Below are 21,767 nucleotides of genomic sequence, written 5' to 3' on the forward strand. Positions count from 1 at the left end.
TTAGTTGCTAAATTCCATAAACACTCATTAAAGGTGTGAATTTGATTAGCATTTGATCGCGAGTCCAGAAGTTATCACAATATTCATGATGCATAGTCCCGTTATTCTCTCACAACCTCATATTTTTCAATTTTGACATGATAAAACTAGCTTTAGGGAAAGGTAGATATCATATGTAATCTTAATTTTAGGTAGATTTCATAGAAACCTAACTATTGCAATCGCCCTCATAAAGGAATTTCCTCATTTACATATTTGTGTAATTATAAACAACTTTTATTTTTCCATTTTTTATCCTTTTTGGATTCAATATAGCGGCTATTCAAAGTTTGAAAATTAATTATTATATCGCATCACAGATTATATTTATTACGTATTGCAACGCAAAACGAATAGTGTTCTCAGGTAAATAAAAATATTTTTTGTCCTTACGTCTGTTTGATATCTTATAAGATATCCAGATAGTGAGCGTACTAAGTTTCATGTAGTATACATTATTGGGGAAATAATTGTGAATACGTCAGCTACTTTAGTTTTTTATAGATTCTAACTAATCACGATAAAAAGGCAATATTAATCAAATTTAACTACGGTTTTCAGTAGGTAAATAATAAAAAAATGCTACAAAAGAAAAAGTAATACCTCGTGATTGGTATAACATAAATTAATTAGTGAACTATATACTTGTGTATATAGTTAAGCCGTTATTATAAAAGGGGCAAATAGCTGTAAGAAAAATTAATTTTATAAGCTTTTCTTGACTCTATTATAAATCTGATATGGCATTGTATTTCCTTTGACATTACCTAAATATTTTGTATTTTGACATATTTAACTTGTGACTTTTTAAATTTTCAACTTTGAAATTTAGAATTGCCACCATTTTGAAACAAATACCCGCAGAAATATGATATTTTTTTCCAATTGTATAAATCAGTACGTTAAGGTTTTCTGCCGCTTTTCATCAATTTACAACCGTTCACGAGGTAATACTACATTGTATACATAAATATACACACAGAGATAAATAACAAACTAAGCTAGATAAGCCAAATGTTATCATGTACTATTAGGTATTTTACGTGCTTAACAGCGTGATCAAATGGTTCCGAGACATCCTGTATATCAGTTATTTTGCATTATACCGAAAAACAAAAGGTAGAGAATAAAGTATTTGAGAATTCACAGGTAAAAATAATTTTTGTCCTTACATCCTTTTTGTTTTCTAGATAGCGTGCGTGCCTAGTTTTATGTACCAAACTACTTCGATGATAATTAATTTTCACGAAACTTTGACATGGCATTTTGCTAGGCATTTTGCGTCTATAATATTTTTGTTAATAATGTTTTACTGAATTGGGTGCGAACTATAATACTACTGTAAAAATTAATATCAGTACTAAATCGGGGCATAATTATTTTAGTTAAATTCTACTATGGCATGGAAATTCAAATACAAACGTGTCACTAAGTGCTATCTACAGAATGGGACAGATTCGCTTAATTTATTTATGTAGTATTTGTTTAAATCCGAATAAGTATAATATAGAGAAAATTAAAAATATTCCCAGAGTATTCTGGAATTCAGGAAAATGATGAAAATTCATGACACATAATCCAAAGTTAACTGGCACTGAACAGCTGTTAATACTTTCAACTGAAATGTCGAAGATGCTGAAACATTTGATTATATATATATATTTTTGAAAGTATTAGGTATTTAGAAATTGAGTTTCAATTACAACTAAGAAATTAAAAATACAATTATTGTTTTGTTTAATATTGTCCTATCTATATTATTGGTTATTGTGAAAAATACTAGTTACTATTTTTTTCATTAATATTCTGCCATTAAAATAAAACATTGATTAGATTTTATTGTCCTTAATTTTATACATAATATAATAATTCAGATGGCAGGGTTAACATTACGCTGTGCCAGTTAATAATAATTTATTATCAACTATTTACTTTATTTGGTACCAATTCTAATACTGTTGTACAATCTAATACCAAACTTAATCAATGATTTTCATGAAATTCCACCTTGGCCAGAAGAGCATGTTGTTGGCCGGCCATTAAATTTTCTTTGATAACTTTTTACTATTTTGGGTACAAATGCTATAAGCTGTACAATTTACTATAGATTCTTACTAAATCGTAGCATAATTATTTAACGATATTCTACCACGACAGAAAACTCAACATGGCTACGTTTTTATATTTAACTTGCCGTAAAACTGTGATTCTGCTGTAAACATTAGTACAAAATGCGATTTAGTACCGTGGTATAATTATTTTTATAATATTCTAACATCGCCGGCCTGGGACATCAGTGGCCCGGCCACTATGTTTTTGTTAATAACTTGTTACTGTGTTGGGGACAAATCCTAATACTTCTGTACAAATTAGTACAAAATGAGATTTAGTATCGTGGTATAATTATTTTTATAATATTCTAACATCGCCGGCCTGGGACATCAGTGGCCCGGCCACTATGTTTTTGTTAATAACTTGTTACTGTGTTGGGGACAAATCCTAATACTTCTGTACAAATTAGTACAAAATGAGATTTAGTATCGTGGTATAATTATTTTTATAATATTCTAGCATCGCCGGGCTGGCACATCAGTGGCCCGACCACTATGTTTTTGATAATAACTTGTTATTGTGTTAGGTACAAATGCTAATACTTCTATAAACATTAGTAAACATTGAATACTAAATTTTAGTATGATTTCTAAACGAAACCTACATGGCCGGTCAGCGACATCAGGCTACAACAGTGTACAGCTTTGCCAGAGCGATGCGGAAGCGTCTGCAATAGAATATCAGGTAGGTGGCCAGGTGGCCAACCCCAGGTACAGGGAGAGATAGGTCCACGTAGTTAGACCATCAAGAGCAGATAAGTTGTGTTTACATGCCTTTGCGGCTCTCGTGAAATTCACTGAGCACATTACGGGCAATATAATCTGGGTGCTATATTCATAAGATTAATTCACACAATTCTTAAGTTGTAAAATTGTAAATAAACGGATAAATATTCAAATTAAAGTTGTAAGATAAACTTTAAGAGTAATACATTATATTTAATTCCTAAAATATAATTACAAATACATGAATAAGAATTATGTAAGACTTGATAAGTATCTTCTATTGCTCGGTCCACAATAAGCCTACAATTATCTGGTTTGTTATAGATAATAGTTTTAAAATATAATTACAAATACATGAATAAAAATTATGTAAGACTTGATAAGTATCTTCTATTGCTCGGTCCACAATAAGCCTACAATTATCTGGTTTGTTATAGATAATAGTTTTGAAAGACTATTTAAGTAATTTACATAGCCTATGTTTTAATAGATTAAACATTAAATGAAAACTATCCATCTCAATTAATATTAAGCATTGAGCAGGGAACATGTTATGTTAGGAACTGTAAAAATCTTATTTTTTCAAAATATTTCTATGCATATCTAAATATGTAGAGAGACCAGTGCTGTGTTCGTTACAGTCAACCGCACAGTAGCTACGTTCAACACTTGTTTATTTGGCCAGCTGAAGCTGCGGTATTGTTACATTATACAGCTGTAAGATTATCTCCAAGTTGATCAGACTTGTAAGCCAGTATGAATAAAACTCTACTCTCTCACCCGATAAACCTTCTTCTAAACAAAATAAAATTGTTACACCATTAGTTCATAATTTTGTAAAACTCTACTGTTATGACGACTCTTTAATGGTTGGTACGAGGGTATTATTTTCAAAAGCTTTTGAAACTCCCCCATCTTTAAAAACCTTTGTAAATATTAACAAGCAAGTGATTGTTTTCAAACATGTAGAGTTTTTGAAACATGTTAAATTTGGTCTGTATGGTAAATCTAGGCAAGCTTATATGACTGTATGCCTTAGGATAATTACAGTTAATAGTTAGTTAGTTGTGTAGTTTCTATATTGAGAAATTACACAATGTTGAACACTTAAATAGTAAAATTTTAAATTTATTGTATAGCCTTTAAGCATATTACGCTAGGTTAACTTGCGGACAGATTAAAGGTATGGAATGTTATTCTTATTGTTGGCAAATTGTTGTATGTTTATCAAAATTTTTTACGGTCTCTTATAAGGTTCTTATAAAACAATGCTATAAATATATTTATGGGAACACAGTTTGTTGTAAATGAACTGAGGATTGAAAGATCTCACCACCTTTCGTCCTACCACGTCTATAGTTGAGATAATTTCGAAAATTTGAATGACTTTAAAACCTTAAGAGGTAAAAAAGTTATAGTTAAAAGGTTTTAATACATTCGTTAGCGAATAGGTATAGGCTATATAGGTGCAATATTTGTAGCGATTTACAGTTAGATTTAATTACAAAAATACGGCAGTCGTTGACTCCACGAGTCAGCGTTATTTTGAATAATTCAATGCGCTGTAAGTGTGTGTTTGTGGCTTGTCACACCCATGATTTATTTATTTATTGATATATACTTCACCATTTGACAAAAAAACAATACATAGTTCAGATGTTTGTGACCATATCAAATATAGATGAATATATTATAACATACATCGAAGTGAAATGGATAGCTGATAACGGTATATAATTTTGCTACATGCAAAATTGAAAATATTAATAACAAGTTATTTATAGTAGATCCGGTCGGAAAATAACAATAAAATACATTAATATTAGTTAAAAAGAAAACACAAAATTACTTACAAGGTTAGACTTCAACCAACAACGCGCGTAAAAATCCATTTTGATTGGTGGAAAATATATGAAATTCTTGAAAGTACTTTAATAATCTTTCTTTAATTAGTGTCTCAAATATTTTGTGTGTGTGTGTGTGTGTGTGTGTGTGTGTGTGAGTTTTCAAGTTCAAGTTCAAGTTCAAAAGATCTTTATTCAGAGAATAACAAAGTTGAATACATGCAAAAAATTAACAGTACATGAAGTTTATACATCTATCGCTACATGTATTTGTAACCGTACATTCCTAATGCCCCTATAATGGCGCGTGAGGGAAGTAAAGTTGGCTTACTAAAGTACATTGCTTATTTTTGACAGTCATTGCTTTACTTTTAGTTAGTTATTTCTAATCTTCTCCATGCACAAGTTATTTTACATTATTCCAATTAAACACTAAAAATATATATTTGAGACAAAATGCATTCTTCCATTATAAAAATATGTTTAGATATAATATGTTTAAATTTTACTATAGTAAAATTTATTATGACATAAATTAATTGATTGAGCCCCACCATGTTCTCCAATTTGCTACTGCTAACAACACGCACGAATAAATACTATCTATCAATAACAACATTTGTATATATGCATGTAAATCTACATACATATAGGCCACACACCTACATACACACATATGTATATAAATAACAAGAGATAAATAATATAAATATAACAATATAAGCAAGTAACAAGGTATAAACATAGAAACAAATCAACAAGTAACAACAATAAATTAACATAACAACAATAAAACAGTACATATAATTTTATCAATAAATAAATAAATATATCAACAACAAAGACAGCAAACAGGTCAAATTCCAGACTTACTCCTGATACGAACTTTATACATTTTCCTTTATAAATGTTAAACATTTCATCTTAAATTTAGGCTTTCGTTCAAAATATATACCATTGCCATATCTCTCAACCAATTTATTAAACATCTTTGGGCCAACATAGGAAAACTGATGTCTGGCAATTTCTTTAAAATAATTTGGTACATCGAGGAAATGTCAATTGAGCAGCTCTTGTTTCCCTGTACGTCATTTTAATGGGATAATCCTGCAAGTGTTTTATAAACATACATCAATATGTTAGAACTCATACACTTGTTTGAAAGTTAGGATATTGTTATCAGTGAACAAGTAACTAGCTTTGTCCGTACGCCGAAGTCCAATAATACCGTTCGCAAAGCATGCCTCTGACTCATTACCACAGGCTGCAACACCGTGCTAAAGGTACCACTATAGTGTACGATCCCATATCTCATTGTGCTCTCGAACCATGACATGTATAACTGAATTAATAATTCGCTAGTCAAAAACTGTTTCATGTGGTACAACGCATAATTGATTTTCCTCAGTTTCTTTGTCAGGTACGTTACGTGGAATCCCCACTTTAACTGAGAGTCAACGTACATTCCTAAATATTTTACGTTGTCGACTATTTCTATATTCGAACACGTACAGCCGTACAAGCATTGGTGGCCATGGTAGAACAAATCAAAACATATTCTGCAAGTCAGACGTAGCTTGTTAGCATCAAAGAATAGAATACATTTTGTCTTGGATACATTAATTAACAACCTGTTGGCAATCAACCATTCCGACACCCTTACCAAGTCCCTTTCAATCTTTGTCCTGAGAGAGGCTCTGCTGCCAGATGAACACACCAAAGCCGTGTCATCAGCATATGCAAAATAAAGAGGAGTGAAAGTCAATATCTAGAAGATCATTAATATAAATTAAAAACATAAGAGGCCCCAAAACTCCCCCTGAGCTGTTTCCATATTGCAATTCTAGAACCTCACTCAGTACATTATTTATCTTTACTACTTGTCTTCGATGCTTGCCAAAAGATATCAACCAAGTCAAAGCCATGCCCCCAATACCATATTTTCTAAATTTTTGTATCAATATATCTATATCTAAAACCTCAAATGCTTTCCTGAGATCCAAATAAATAGCCAAATGTAAATTTATGAGCGTTAACTGAATTTGTTATATGACCTTATATGCTTTTCCAAGGACAAGTCGGTTCCTCTACCAGGTAAAAAATCCATTTTGATTGGTGGAAAATATATGAAATTCTTGAAAGTACTTTAATAATCTTTCTTTAATTAGTGTCTCAAATATTTTGTGTGTGTGTGTGTGTGTGTGTGTGTGTGTGTGTGTGTGTGTGTGTGTGTGTGTGTGTGTGTGTGTGTGTGTGTTCAAGTTACAAGTTCAAAAGATCTTTATTCAGAGAATAACAAAGTTGAATACATGCAAAAAATTAACAGTACATGAAGTTTATACATCTATCGTTACATGTATTTGTAACCGTACATTCCCAATTGCCACTATAAAGGCGCGTGCGGGAAGTAAAGTTGGCTTACTAAAGTACATTGCTTATTTTGACAGTCATTGCTTTACTTTTAGTTAGTTATTTTCTGATCTTCTCCATGCACAAGTTATTTTTAACATTATTCCAATTAAACACTAAAAATATATATTTGAGACAAATGTAGGTATATAACTGTGAGAGGAGTAAATATGGTCGTCTTCAGTTTTCCTTATTTTGGTTATAATAATTTCTTTGATCACTGTTAATATTAAATTCACATTTTAATTTAAAACATATGTTTTTTGTTGAGGACTAAAAACACTTTTATATCGATTGATAGTCTAGGATTTGAGATGCAAATATTAGGTATCGATCATTACATTCTTCGATATAAAAAACCGGGTCCGCTTATCGTACCCTACCCATATAAAGTCACTTGGTAATCAAAATATTACGAAAGAAAACAGCCCAGCTATAAGTAACTATTGATTGCGCTGTAGGAACAGAACTAAATGTAAATAATATAACAATAATAAAAATAATGTGCACAAGGCAGATGCCGTGCAATAACATGAACAACAAAGATTACAATAAAAATAATGATTTAATGATTGCAATAGAAAGATTTTTATTAAACATATTTTTTTAAATCATATAAATCAAATCGGTCTTTAATATAAATACTCAATGGTTCATTGTAATCAGTTATAAACGATATTAAGGAAAACTTATAGCGAAACTGATACCATATCATATAAATTATTTCTATTTCATTACTCATAAGTCGACTCATTCTGCATATATGATAAGATAAATGGCTATGTGATAACAAGCTTATGCCTTTCTCATCGCCAGATACAGGCCTTAACTGCCAGATATGATCGGTGCGACGCGACGGAACAAGATGACCGTTGTTATCACTACACCCACAATCTTCGAACAGAGATTACAAAAAAAAGGGTCATCGTCACCGAGTTTATCATCTGTCGTTAGTCCTTCCGTGATTGCTGGGCAGAAAGAGAGGACCATCCAACATGGTAAGTTCCACTTCTGCACAGTTTACTTAAATACTATTTTCCTAATTTTTACAACCGATTTTGAATCATAGTTGGACTAATGGAAACATCACTTTTAACAACCATTATAATGTTGAAGTTTATGTTAACAATCATGAAATCTACAATGTATTAAATATCATCCAGTAAATGGTTATTAACTAATTGTCAAATATTGAATAATATAAAGATACTTTAATAATGAATTATTACATCTATTATAAAATTGTATTACGTTTATTGAAAGGTTATAGCTCTATAATTATTTCAAACAAAATTGTAGCTTATTAACCATACATATTAAACAATAAACTACAAACATATGTTAATCAATAAATTGTGATTTTGTTTAATATAAATTTTTTTAATTTGGCTTTTCAAATAATGTTCATCAAATCCAACTTAAAATCATGTACATAGTGGCTGTTATGGTGTATGTGTAACATTGTGTAATATGTTTGAGAATAATTTTACAAAAAGTAGGCCAAAGATAAACATTATTAACTAATAGGGAATATAAGAAGTTAGCTTCTTTGTCAAATATATAACACTTATAAAATACAATAAATTAAAAGTAGTAGTATAAGTTCTTTCTCGGAATGTAATGAGTTTGTGGTATCAAATATACCCAGTACCTGCAATTATTCATAATTTTAATAGGATTCAATAAACACCCCATAAATAAAGATACAACGTATCAAATTCATTATAGCCTACACACTTTTAATACGGAATGAGCTTGTCATCAGTCATAGAGACATCATAGTCTTTCATGTGGTAAACCTTAATTTTTATGGCATAAAATTTTTAACTAAAATGGAAATATCGTAACACAAATAAATTATTTGTATATAAGCTTTGGCAACGATCTCATAGGTCAGTATTAAGTGTAATTTAAGAATTAAAGATTAATGACAAACATATTATATTTACTAATATATAAAATAACATTTATATAATAATAGTTATTATTAAATTTATTATAAAAGAAAATATAATGTATTTAAAACATTAAAATACTATATTAAAAATATTGTTATTTTTAATTAATTTATTTATTAGTAATTATGTAAATACATAAATAAGTCACTTCACATTATTCCAGCTTAATTAAATGTTCCTTTAGTAAAACTATTACTGTATCATAACACCTATTTTTAATATTATTAATTAATATATATGTATGATATTTTCAAAACATTTATGTCTATCGTGTAAGGCGTTTTCTGAATCCCGCCATGAAAAGTGAATTAGATTTATTAACTAAGAATTATTGGTTAAAACAACAAAGAATATAGAATCTTATAAGAAGAAATAAATGTCCAATTATTTTCAAACCTTACACATTTACTTTGTTATAATCCAAGACCGCGCTGCGCTCAAAATATCAGGACTTTATTTATTTATTTCAAGCAACATATCTCTACTTCACAGAAATTAAAAAAACATAGAACTATACCAACAAGAAATAAGCAATCAAAATAGATGGTTCATACGAATTATTGCAAAAATAACAGCAACAGTAAAGTACTGAGTAAATAACTGAACAGATAACGAAGCATCAGTAGATAACAAATTGATAACAAAAACAATGAATATAGAGTACAGGAACAGCTATAATAGCAATAATATTAACAAAAGTAACAAATGGTAATAACAATAATTGACTAGTTAAATAAAAGAGGACTTATAAGATTAAAAACTTACAGTATAAAATAAAAATAAGAACTTCTTAATTTATTCGACGCTATCATCCTCCGTCAATAGTGCATATCTTCAATGGAGAACTATTGACCATCTATATATTTTTTCAATATATGGATTTATTTCTTTGTGATATAAGACTTTTTAAAATTATTTAGTGTTAAATTATATAATGTTAACTATTTTGAATTGTATTACTTGAATATGATTGTATATTTTATTACCATTAGATATCCAAATGCTACATTTGTTTCCTTTTTCAATATGAAATATTTACTTCTGTTTTTCAATATTTTGTTAAAATAAATGTGATTTGATTTATTACAAAGAACGTACTTCAATAATTCGTTAATAGTGTGCTTTATTATTTACAACATATATTTTATGACCTACCGTAACCTATTTGGTAATTCTATTACCTCTTCCATCCAATTTAGTAATTAACTAGGCTCAATACAATACATTTAAAATTTAATACCGTTATACCACGTACGTGGATGCGATATTTTGTGCCCATTGAATTAAAATCAGTACATTTTACTATTAGAAATAGTTATCAGTACGTTTATTCTATAGTGAGAGGCCCTACTGAAAGGTTGGCAATAGTTCAGCAATCCTTTTAAGAATTAAAAGTTGTATTAGGCATAATCAAAAGACTATAATAATTAATGTGACCTAATCACGTGTTTAAAAGTAAAATATATTTACTGAGCAACACTGTATCCATAGTAATAACTGTTTGTAACAAAATATAAGATCTGTAAAACGATCAATTAGTCAATCAAAATCCTGCTGCTGTAACTACCAATGACAATCAACCAGGTTCGTCTTGAGACAACTTCGCTAAGAGCCTTCATTAAATTACAAATAATATTAAAGCTATATTTATATTTTTGTTTAGATTTTATATAAGTACACGGTATTATTACTTTTAATGACAGAACATTGTCATGTTTATACTGCATTCAAACCAATATACATTTTCAGTTGCTTGTCTACGTGGTAGCCTTTTCCTTAGGCCCTGTTCTAACAAATTCCAACAGCCCAGAACTAAACGAGAATCTCTTCGTGAACTACTTCAAAGATATTTTCGAATCAGGTACGAGTTACATCAGACTTTAAAAATTTCAGTTTACAAGTGCTTATGTAACTAATATGAAAATATAGATTTTTAAAGGAATAATTTATGATTAATTTAGACTGTTGGTTTTCAAGTAAAAAAATATCGAAATGAGATTTTAAATAAAATTTGACTCTCAAAATATATACATTGACAAAACATATAGTAATATTTTTATGTCAAAACGAATTTGATGAAATTAAATCAGTTTTTATCATATTGTCTTTAAAATGTAGCAATGGTACTACTATAGCAATCTTTATTTTATTCAGTGAAACTACTAACTAAAATCACTAAAATCTAAATTTAATATTAGGATGAAAATAAATGAACTACAAGTACAATGGCCAATGCAATTACAAAAGAAAATACAAATACATATTATTACTAAAGTTAATATTGTTTAATTATAGTTTTTAATCTGTTTTTTTTTTAACTATGTGGTTCAAAATACTGCATTTAGTTGTAGTAGTGATTTATATTCAACAACTTTTATGAGATATAGCGTATATTTTGAATTTTTTATTTTAAAGTCCATAAAACTACTTCTACCTAAGGCTCAGATGGTTATTTTATATGTGGGGCTTGATAAGTAAATATATTATTGTGTTCTAAATGATTAGCCCATGGTTTGAGTGACAAACTACTTTCTATTTACTTTTCCAGGACCTGTTCAACAGACAAATGATATTCTTCCACCTCCGCAATTGGTTCCCGATAATAATTCAACTGACTTGGATCAAGGAAACTCTGTAGTACAACCACCCACTTACTATACAAATGGTGAGTGCAGAAATGTTGATTTCCATAATTATTGAGTTGCTTTGTATCAATAACCAAGTGTTTATATATTCGTAAAATACTATGTTCCTACAGATTAAATAATTTACCCCACTATAAGTTATATATCATACTTTATTGTTAAAAGAATAATCATCCATTACTAATAATGACATTATGTATTAGGTTTTTATTGCAGTGCTCAAACTTATGTCATCAGTACTTGATAGTTCTACTATTATGCAGTTAATATTTAGGACCATGGATTGCTTTGGCATTATAGATTATTTTCCTGTCAGTGCATTCAAATACTTAACAATACTGTATACTTATTTTTTCATAGATTACTAATTTACTCTTATATACTAACAATGTTACAGACAATCGATTATATTTTTTCTGTCCCATAAATGATGGACTTATATACAGGCAGATTTAATCATTGCGTTTATACATTGCGTTTAAATTATTTTATATAGATTCCATTTATCAAATAATGTTTTTTGTTATTGGATTTCAGAATTTATGAGTAGACCTACATTAAAACACTAAAACGAAAATATTAAAGCATAACTATATTTTGCAGGTATTACTTACTAAAGAACGAACAAAACGTTTTTAATATTTGAATTGTAAATTGATAAATCTTTCAACAATTTTAGACAGATAGAACTGATCTCGATATAGTTAATATTTATACCTCACCTAGACGCTTACCATTGGATTTGTTGTAACTTCGAGTTCGTCCCAGGAGGGGTCACTTCTGGCTGATTTATCCCTTTCAGTTGAACTTACACTGGATGCAGCAAAACCAAACTGAATTAAATCTGGACAACCCTTTGGATATCCAAGAGCGACTCATCAACAAATGTACAGATGTAGATCGATAGACCTAGTTTCTGCGGAGGATGACTGAAAGGGGATTGTGGAGTTCCCAAGTATTAGCGGCAGTTGCTAGCCTATACATAAGGGTTTGCTACACCTTCGCTCTAACTGGAGAGGCTGGTACAGAGCTGGCCTTCCCTTCTTTTATTGGTACAAGGTGACTGAGATATATTGCCCGCTATCCTCAGGAATCTCGACAGAAGGCGGCTCCTACCCCAAACCTTACCCATCAGGGGGACAGTAAATATTCTGTCACTTCGGTAGCAAACGCAAAGGTTTTTATGGTGCAGTGTAAGGTTTCTCAGGTTCTTGCCCTAAGAGAATAAATAACATCTTGTTCTCCTTGGACTGTACTTAAGGAACCAATGTGACATTTTGGGATTCTAATTGAAAATATTGTTGAGCAATCAACTTTGTATTATAAGGGCTTTTATAGATATATGAATGTAAAGCAATACTTTTAGTTTAATTTAAGTATTAAAATGTTAACATCTAATGCCGATTCCGGCATTTCAAGTTACCGTGATTACTGTTACGTTAAACGCAACGAAAAAGAACAATAAAACATAACATAGTTAAATTTATTTCTTCGGCTTAGATGGTAGAAAAATGCATTTAATAATAGCTGTCATCTTAAAATATCAAATTGAATACTAATTATTGTTTTTGACATTTAATTTCAACAATACCAGTGGTACGATGACTTTCAAGCATGGCATGTTGATATACTCGTAAGTTTTTTAACTTTTTAGAAACTTATCATTTTGAAATCATACCAGACAAAAACCCTTATGAACATGGAACTTTGTCTGAAATATCGTGAGCTTGATTTATTTACAATCAATTTGAAATATTTTTGTAAATATAATCACTTCTAACTTATAAATGATATTGTATAATTTGAACACTTTTTAACGTCCGCCATCTCTAACCTGTTATTGATTGAGACTAGGCCTATAACGAACTTATCTATGCAACGTGGAAGCATTGCCTTAGTACCAAAAAATATATTGCACTTGAAACATATTACGGCAATAATCGTGTTCACAATTTTTACTTTACATATTGTAACAAATAGGTTAGGTGGCTATACGTGTTTAGTTATATTTGTGATTCTAAGCTAAAGTTGTAGAATAATTTCTTTCCATTTACCACATTGTTTAGGACCTATACGCCATTTGGTTTTTTATTAAAACAATTTTATCTACGTTTGTAATACCAGTTTACAGTTCGCAAGGCCATACATTGATTTAAATAACAGCTGCTTATATACTGTTAAATAATAGGGCATTTAGTTTGCATGTATATGTTTATTACTACTATGCTATTAATTCAAATTATTCTTGTACTATAATCATAATTATTTTGAACTTCTTTACTGTTGATTACTCTATTCAGCTTTTTCTACCAATTTGTGCAATTTTTGTATGTAATGGGTTTACCCAGAATAAATAAATAAATGTATGATTTAAAACTTTCCATAACATTGTTATTTATTAACCGTATTTTACGAATGAGGTATCGTTTGAAAGACAAATTTATTTTAATGCTTTTCTGTATCTTATACAATTTTCACGTAAAACAGTGGTTTATTAAATATTTCATAAAGCAAAAATTTAATAATAAATATAATTACCTAATCATGCTTTAAATTTTGATCGTTTTGAAGTTTATATTGGGAAATACACATTTTTGAATTGTAGTAGTTTTGCATCTGCATGGCTCTGACCTGAGAAAGTCCTAACAATTTCCCAGTAATTTCGTCATGAAGGTAGTTGTAAGAGACTATGACGTCTACCTTTAACATTGATATGTACAGGTATAAACCAGGAGGTGTACTGTGGTTGGCCTATAACTCCGGTTAAATTCAATCAACCAATTCAGTCTCCCGTGGACATTATTACTGAGAAGGCGATTACCCTGGAGTTGCCCCAGCTGTCCATGGCACTGCCCAACTTAGACAACACTAGAGCTAAGTTACAAAATTCTGGCCATTCAGGTAAGTATGGATCATAGCTTATTTATAATGCTTTATAAATAATATAAACTTTATTAAATAAAGTTATCAAAGACTAATATAAATTTTATATTAGTCTTTGATAACTCCAAACGCTTTCCTGAACTCTAGTAGCGCTTTGATCGTTTTAGTCAATATTTCTTTCTAAATAAGCAAACAACTATTTTTTCAGATTTTTTCTATTGGTTCTATGATTAAAAAATTTTGATTTTTTAAAGGTCAAATATTTAAAGCACCAAACATGTTTCCAGCTAAAATGGTTCTCAAGAAAAAAATAAAATTTTAATGAGACAGGCCACAGTTACAATAAAAATCTCCACTATTACAATAAAAAGAGGATCCCAGTATCAGCTGGGAAAACACAATTTACAAATATTTCTTAAACATATCAAACTTTAAGATATAAGTAGTTGAAATTGAATTAATTTAGTCAATCGAGAAAGTTTAAAATCGTGTTAAGAATATTAAACTGTTTAAAATGGGAAAGTAGGACATTTACGATTTTCCTATTAATTATGTAACTGTTACAATAGATTTTGGCATAAATAAAACATTAGAAAACATTTTAAATATATTAAGTAAGTTCAATACATTTAACAACTAATCAATGAAATGCCCATGGAACTTTTCAAAACACATTCACAGTGTGTAAAGGAGAATAAGCTATATCTCAGGATTGCGGGACAATTTAAAAAGAATTTTTATATACCGAACTTATTATGATTACACAGAGAGGTGTGTGAATTCGCAGCTAACAACTAGCAGAATATCAATTTTTATCAATTCACCGCAATCACGCCATTGTTTCTTTATCAGTAAAAGCCAGAGTACTTTCTGTACTTCTTCATCACAGCCTAAGGGTATGACTCTCCAACCGAAATGTCATGGGTTTGAATGCCCTGGAGGAGAATACAAAATTTTCAATACAGAATACACAGTTCTCTGTAATCCTTTGTTTAACGGTTATTTTTGACGATGGAAGGATTGTGAAGGAAACAGGATTTTTCCGGACATTTGCCATCGTTCAGTGAAACAAGAAAACAGTAACACTACGTTTCGAGATCTGCAATCTGATCTCTTCTTCAGGTAAAGAACTAACCTAATACATAATTACAAACTAGTTTGTAATTATGTATTAGGTTAGTTTCTTTACCTGAAGAAGAGATCAGATTGCAGATCTCGAAACGTAGTGTTACTGTTTTCTTGTTTCACTGAACGATGGCAAATGTCCGGAAAAATCCTGTTTCCTTCTCTGTAATAATATTCCAGAGTTTAAATTGTGTATTTTAACTCATTAAAATAATATGCATTGAATTTAATTGCAACCATACCAAAAATGAGTATGAATAGATGTAAACACATCTTAAAATGCCCTGCAGAAGTTACACATAGTCATACACGTTAGTTAATACAATTGTTTGTTGTAAGAAACCCTGTAGAATGTTTCTAGTTGTGGCTTATTTTTCTTTGGCTAATTTAAACAAAACTTATGTATTTCATTCTCTATATTTTAGCGGTTGTCTACATATATGGGGATAAATTCCAAAAACCTTTTTTGAAGGGAGGCCCTTTACAGCAGAGGTTTATTTTCGAGCAAATGCACTTCCACTGGGGCAAGGAAGACATCTGGGGCAGCGAACATTATCTGGATGGGGAAAGGTATATTGACTTACAATATTGCTCATTCTATAAAAAGATATTTAAATAAAAACGTTATACAATCTAATCCTCTCATCTCCATTTCAGTTATTCTGCAGAAGTGCACTTAGTTTACTACAATGGCAAGTACCTTTCCTTCAAAGATGCTGCTGACAAACCAGACGGACTGGCAGTTGTTGCGGTTTTTGCTGAGGTAAAACGTGCAATACAATTAATTATATTATAATTAACTATCATTGCTTGTAGTAAGAGAGAGGCAAAAACAATTATTTACACTGTATAACAATTAGCCTAGGTATTCGTAAAATCGATGAAGGAATGTTTACCAGAAAGGAATTCTGTTATCCACACTTATAATTCGATTCAAAGTGGAAATTAAAAAAAATAATTAAAAATACGAATTTTTACTGGCAGTCCTACTTTTTACTGCCAGTACTGGCAGGGATGTTCTCAGAAAATAGAAGTTCTTGATCATGCATCTGCGACCTTTTCAGTCAAACACATATTGGTTCTGCGCGTTTTATTTAGTGACTAACACAGACTGTGTTGTCTCTGTTGGACCGTGTATTGTGATAGTTCACTGTGAGGTTGTACCTAACGCTGCTCTAGCACGTAAAGCCTTTGCTACCTGGGGAGGTAGCCCCTGTCTGGTCGTGCTCCAGCATTCTTGCCCATTACAGAGTTTTATATCGTAAATCCAAATTGAGAGAGTTTCGTTTATACACGATGTGACGTCCCGTCAAAAAATAAGTCCCCACCAACCTAAAGCAGATAAGGCTGTCAGAGCACAACTCTCCTTCTATGCACCATGTTTCTTTGCATAAGCTTCGTTGGAAAATGAAGTAGATACTGTAACGTGATGTTGTTTCGTCTCTTCTGGCACAGGCAGACATCAGACTTTAGCTATATCTATCTTGTTTACTATTTTTCAAAAATTTTGCAAAAATACATAACAAAAATAACTAAATTAAATAAAGCAAGAACAATATGTAACATAATAAGCTCAAGTGGCAGACATTACAACAATGTTAACTTCAACTAAAATGAGTCTAGTCAAAATAAGGGGGGTCTTCATTAAGGTGATATTAAAAAACTGGAAAATCCTCCTCTTAAAAGTGATAACACTCATTTCTTCAAAGAAGTCCAATTTAGGGGAAATTTCATTGCTAAGTCGTTGGAATCGAGGCAAAGGAGGAAAGTACTTATACTTCCTATCATGTTGCCTGTGACCAAATATGCGTCTAGAGCGAGTTCCAGGAGGGATGCGGAAATCGATCCGACTGAGGAGATAATAAGAGTCAATAAAATGGTTTAAGAAGCTTGAACAGAAATAAAGCGTTCTGAAGTCCTGTTGTATTTTATAAGAAGTTCATTTTGCAACGGTTCATTATGCAATGATGATTAAAAAGGTCATGAAATGGCACTTTAATATTTAAGATAAGGGAATCCAATTCTCTTTACAACAGAATGAAAAGAATCTCCTCTTTATTTTATCCAAAAGCGAAATATGTTCATTATAGTTAGGAAACCAGACCAAACAACAGTATTTAAGAATTTGCCGAATTTAGTATGTAAAGGAAGCTGAGCTCCCTGTTGGCTCTGGAATACACATCCTTAATATGCCTCAATTGACAGAGAGAGTATCAAAGCTAATATCTTGATTACAAACTTCAGAGCATCAATTAATGTTGTCACCTCCCAAGGAATAGTTGTGAAGAATAGGCTCTCTATTACGGTAGAAAGACAAGGCAATATTTATTTCTGTTCAAAGTCATAGAGTTTTCCTCACACCACTGATTAGCTGTCAGTGTTATGCTGAAAATGACTGCGGTCCCAAGTATGAGTATGGTAGATATTATAGCGTTCAGGTTAAACAAGATCGATATCAGAAGATTGTTCTTTCTTTCAAGAATCATTCCAGCCAGTATAGGAGATGAATCCAGACGACCTGAACCCTTTCCTGACTAAGACGACCTAATAAATTAACAAATTTTATTCTTTCAAAATTAAGAAACTGAAAACTGTGACTTGTAGTTGGTGTTATTGTTATAACTATGATTTGCGTGCCTGACATTTTTTTAGTGTTACTGATAAGTCGTTTCTTTAGAGGCCTGGAAGATGTATAACCTGTGAAGAAATATATCAATTAATGTTTAGTATGCTACTTTTCCATTTCATACATCTCGGATGATCAGCCGTAGGGAGCATGACAATCCTATTTCACAGGATGAAGGAAATCCCTTGCAAATTTGACCTTATCTGATATATAATTCTGAGATTACCATAAAATTACATTTTCAGGCCAATGAAGTGGAAAACCCGTTGTTCTCTCCTTTGGAGCAGCTCCTGCCTAAAATTTGTAATGTCGGATCCTCAGTAAAGATTAACGCCAGTGAAGCCATGCAGTGGCCTGCTGATGTCCTGGGGACTGCAACAGAATACTACACCTACCCTGGGTCACTCACCACCCCGCCTTTCTCGGAGAATGTAGTATTCATTGTCCTGCCAAACCCGATAACATTATCCTTCAATCAGGTTAGTCTGTTACCGTCTGATTATTTTAAACACCACTAATTTAGCAATTGTAACTGACATATTTCAAATATATCTTAAGACTGTTATGTAAGTGAAAAATGGTACACTAAAATAATAACAATCAAGTATTAAATAAATACTGTTAGAAAAAAGCAGTGAACTTGAGACACGATCTTTAGAAAGACATTTAAAAAACACAAGCCCAGAGGACTTTATAAATCATCAACTACTTTCTGGAGGGCCTGCTGCCTCAATATCTGAACTAAGGCCATATATGGCTCACATATTTCTATGATTCTAAGTTTTTAGTGGTATCATAAATTCTATTTCATAAAATCAGAAAGTTACTATCATTAACACTTAATAAACATATATTTAGTCAACGGACTACAGCCTTTAGGTATAATGAGATTGTAGTTACCCCTTTTTACTGTAACAAGTATAAAGCGCCAATTTAAACTGGTTTTAACCACCAGTTTCAGCTTATATTACATTTTTAACGGTACTGGCCAATAATGTAGTGATCACAAATGTATACACTAAATAACCATTGATATATTTTAACGAAAATTTGAATTTATATTATAAAAGTGGTTTAGTATAACAGCAATAAAGTTTTGTAGAAAGCTCTTTAATTTAATATTTATTTTCCAGGCGCGCACTAGTTAAATATTTAACCAGTACGAGTATGTGGATATATTAATTGTCAATAATAATTATAAATATTAAACTTTACAGCCTGGCTGTTGGCTAAAAGTTAAGAACATATACGTAGGCATAGGACACGCACAGGTGATCATTATTTTATCCAACTTCATTAAACAAAATAACATAAATATATTTATGTAACTTGCAAAGAGACCTATGATAAAAAGTTGTGGCTTCACACAAATATCAAATATGTTGATTTTCATGTACGTAATTCAACATTTTAGTTAGATACCATATGTGAACAGTGATGTTAACAAATATATTGAATTTACGAATAAAAAATTACAATCAGTCACTGTTGTTACTGCTGTATTATGAGATTGGTTTTTGAGGTAAACGATTATGGTGCAATGTAGAAATCAACTAAGCAAACTTATATTACTAACGCCACTAATAAGTTAATACTCGAAGACATTTTGGAAGCGATGTAGTACTAAACGTGTATGCGTGTATGTGTTAGCTGATGGCGTTCAGACAACTGGGCAGTGACCATGGAGGACGAATCCTGGAGAACAGGAGACAAGTACAGCCCCTCCACAAACGTCCTATCGTGCGCTCCGGCCGTGCGTCCCAGGTACCAAATTGGTGGTACAAATGGCTGTCGAAAAGGAGGCCTTCCGCAGGATAAAATTGCGCAAAATACCGTATGCAAATGGTTTAGATAAAGTGGTATTTGTCGAAGGTGACAGATGCAGAATTGTGTTTGTTATTGTTTGTGTGTTATTGTTGTGTGATGTTTTTTACAAAAATTTAACAATATATTTATATGTATCTAGGTGATAATTAATAGTGTTAAATATGAAGTCTTTTAAAGATTTGGAAATGAATTTTAGCTTGAATCTACAAAATGGATCAACACCACATGTTGGTTAGCATTGCGGGAAAGACAGAAAAAAGCAATTTAATTAATTAAAAGTACCTAAAAAGGTAAATATACAAAATACCACTAGTCATGTTTTTGTTCTATCACTGTTTAAGCCGTATGCTATAGCCTGTCATACCTAACTAAGGAACTAATTTCTCATTGTAAATTAAAATAGTTCCGATAACTAAAATTTTATGTAAATGATTAAGTGTAGTAAAATAAACTTTTCAGTTGTCTTTCAACGGTTATGTATGATTCAATATGATTATACTATGAGAAATTGAGAATACATTTTATTGAAATATTTTGTATATGTTGTCTTTTATTTATTGTTTGCTTTAGACATCTTCTTAGTGTCAAGCTAGTAATAATTTATTTACCTTATTTGTGTTCAATCGTATTATATGTGTTCAACTCAAACGTGTCTGAAATATACATTGCTGCAATTTATACATTTTTACTGCTATATTTCTATTTTTTCTCTTTTGCTGGGTTTAGGTACTTATCCTGAAGACTGACATTTAAACACCTTCACATACCATAAATACACGCAATGAAGTTACCAAATCAAAAATGGAAAATATGTAAAGTAAGCTGCAAGCCTTGGTGTACTTACTGAAATGAAAAGCTCATATGTGTGAGCGGGGGTTGTTTATTCAAACATTACTAAATAAAGTATGATAATGTAGAATTGCCCTTTTCTGGTAATTACAACATTTCAAGAGGAAAAACGCGCTAAATGTGACCTCAGTAACTACAGGTGACAGGTTATTTTGAAGTAATTTACCCATATCATGCAAGGCATGCTGGTGATATTACTTATCTGTAACTTTTTAATAAAAAAACCCAGCTGAGAAGGAAATTTTCAGTCTTCTTCTAAAGATAAAAAGATGATAGACAATTCTAGAGCAATTGAAAACCAGTTTTCTGAATAGGACCTACCACACATGTTTGTTTATATTCTTCTGTCAAATTCAGTTTTACTTTAAAAATGTCATGTTACTTGCAGAAGCTTTTATTAATCTGGACTTGTTTCATTGGGATTTCTTATCAACTACAGTAAAATTCCGAAAAAGAAAAAAAGTAACCTTTCTTAACGTTCTGTTTGGGCAAGGGTAATGTCATATCTGCGAGCTGAAGTAGAAAATTGTAAATTACTAATTTTGGATGAATGTAAGATGGATGTCTCTCAAACGAGGATATGAAGCAATATATGCAACACTTCGAGACATCATAAACAGTAAACATTTAATGGGGGTTTAGTCATTTTGTTGGCAGGTTCCTTTAGACAATCACTACCAATTATCCAACATAGAACGCCAGCAGACAAAATGAATGCCTGCTGG

The 21,767-nt window shown here is 31.0% G+C and overlaps 1 protein-coding gene across 2 annotated transcripts; it reads left to right on the top strand.

Moving 5' to 3' along the window:
* Positions 1–7,966: 7,966 nt before the first annotated feature.
* On the top strand, positions 7,967–20,732 carry LOC124362454 (carbonic anhydrase 2-like). 2 transcript variants are annotated; one of them, XM_046816971.1, is made up of 8 exons: positions 7,967–8,127; positions 10,837–10,948; positions 11,636–11,752; positions 14,454–14,633; positions 16,166–16,310; positions 16,398–16,503; positions 18,612–18,845; positions 20,017–20,732. In XM_046816971.1, exons 1-8 carry the CDS (start codon positions 8,125–8,127, stop codon positions 20,182–20,184), a joined length of 1,065 nt encoding a protein of 354 aa, XP_046672927.1. In that variant the 5' UTR covers positions 7,967–8,124; the 3' UTR covers positions 20,185–20,732. The 2 variants fall into 2 exon arrangements, with proteins under 2 accessions (XP_046672927.1, XP_046672926.1); XM_046816970.1 differs by lacking the exon at positions 7,967–8,127 and adding an exon at positions 10,642–10,671.
* Positions 20,733–21,767: the final 1,035 nt, after the last annotated feature.

Source organism: Homalodisca vitripennis, chromosome 5 (genome assembly GCF_021130785.1).
Source record: "Homalodisca vitripennis isolate AUS2020 chromosome 5, UT_GWSS_2.1, whole genome shotgun sequence".
NCBI lineage: Eukaryota > Metazoa > Arthropoda > Insecta > Hemiptera > Cicadellidae > Homalodisca > Homalodisca vitripennis.

Excerpts from the sequence above, each read along its gene's own strand:
- LOC124362454 (XM_046816970.1), top strand. Across the intron at positions 16,311-16,397 it reads CATTATCTGGATGGGGAAAG|TTATTCTGCAGAAGTGCACT; the intron begins GTATATTGACTT and ends TCTCCATTTCAG. Across the intron at positions 18,846-20,016 it reads TAACATTATCCTTCAATCAG|CTGATGGCGTTCAGACAACT; the intron begins GTTAGTCTGTTA and ends TGTATGTGTTAG.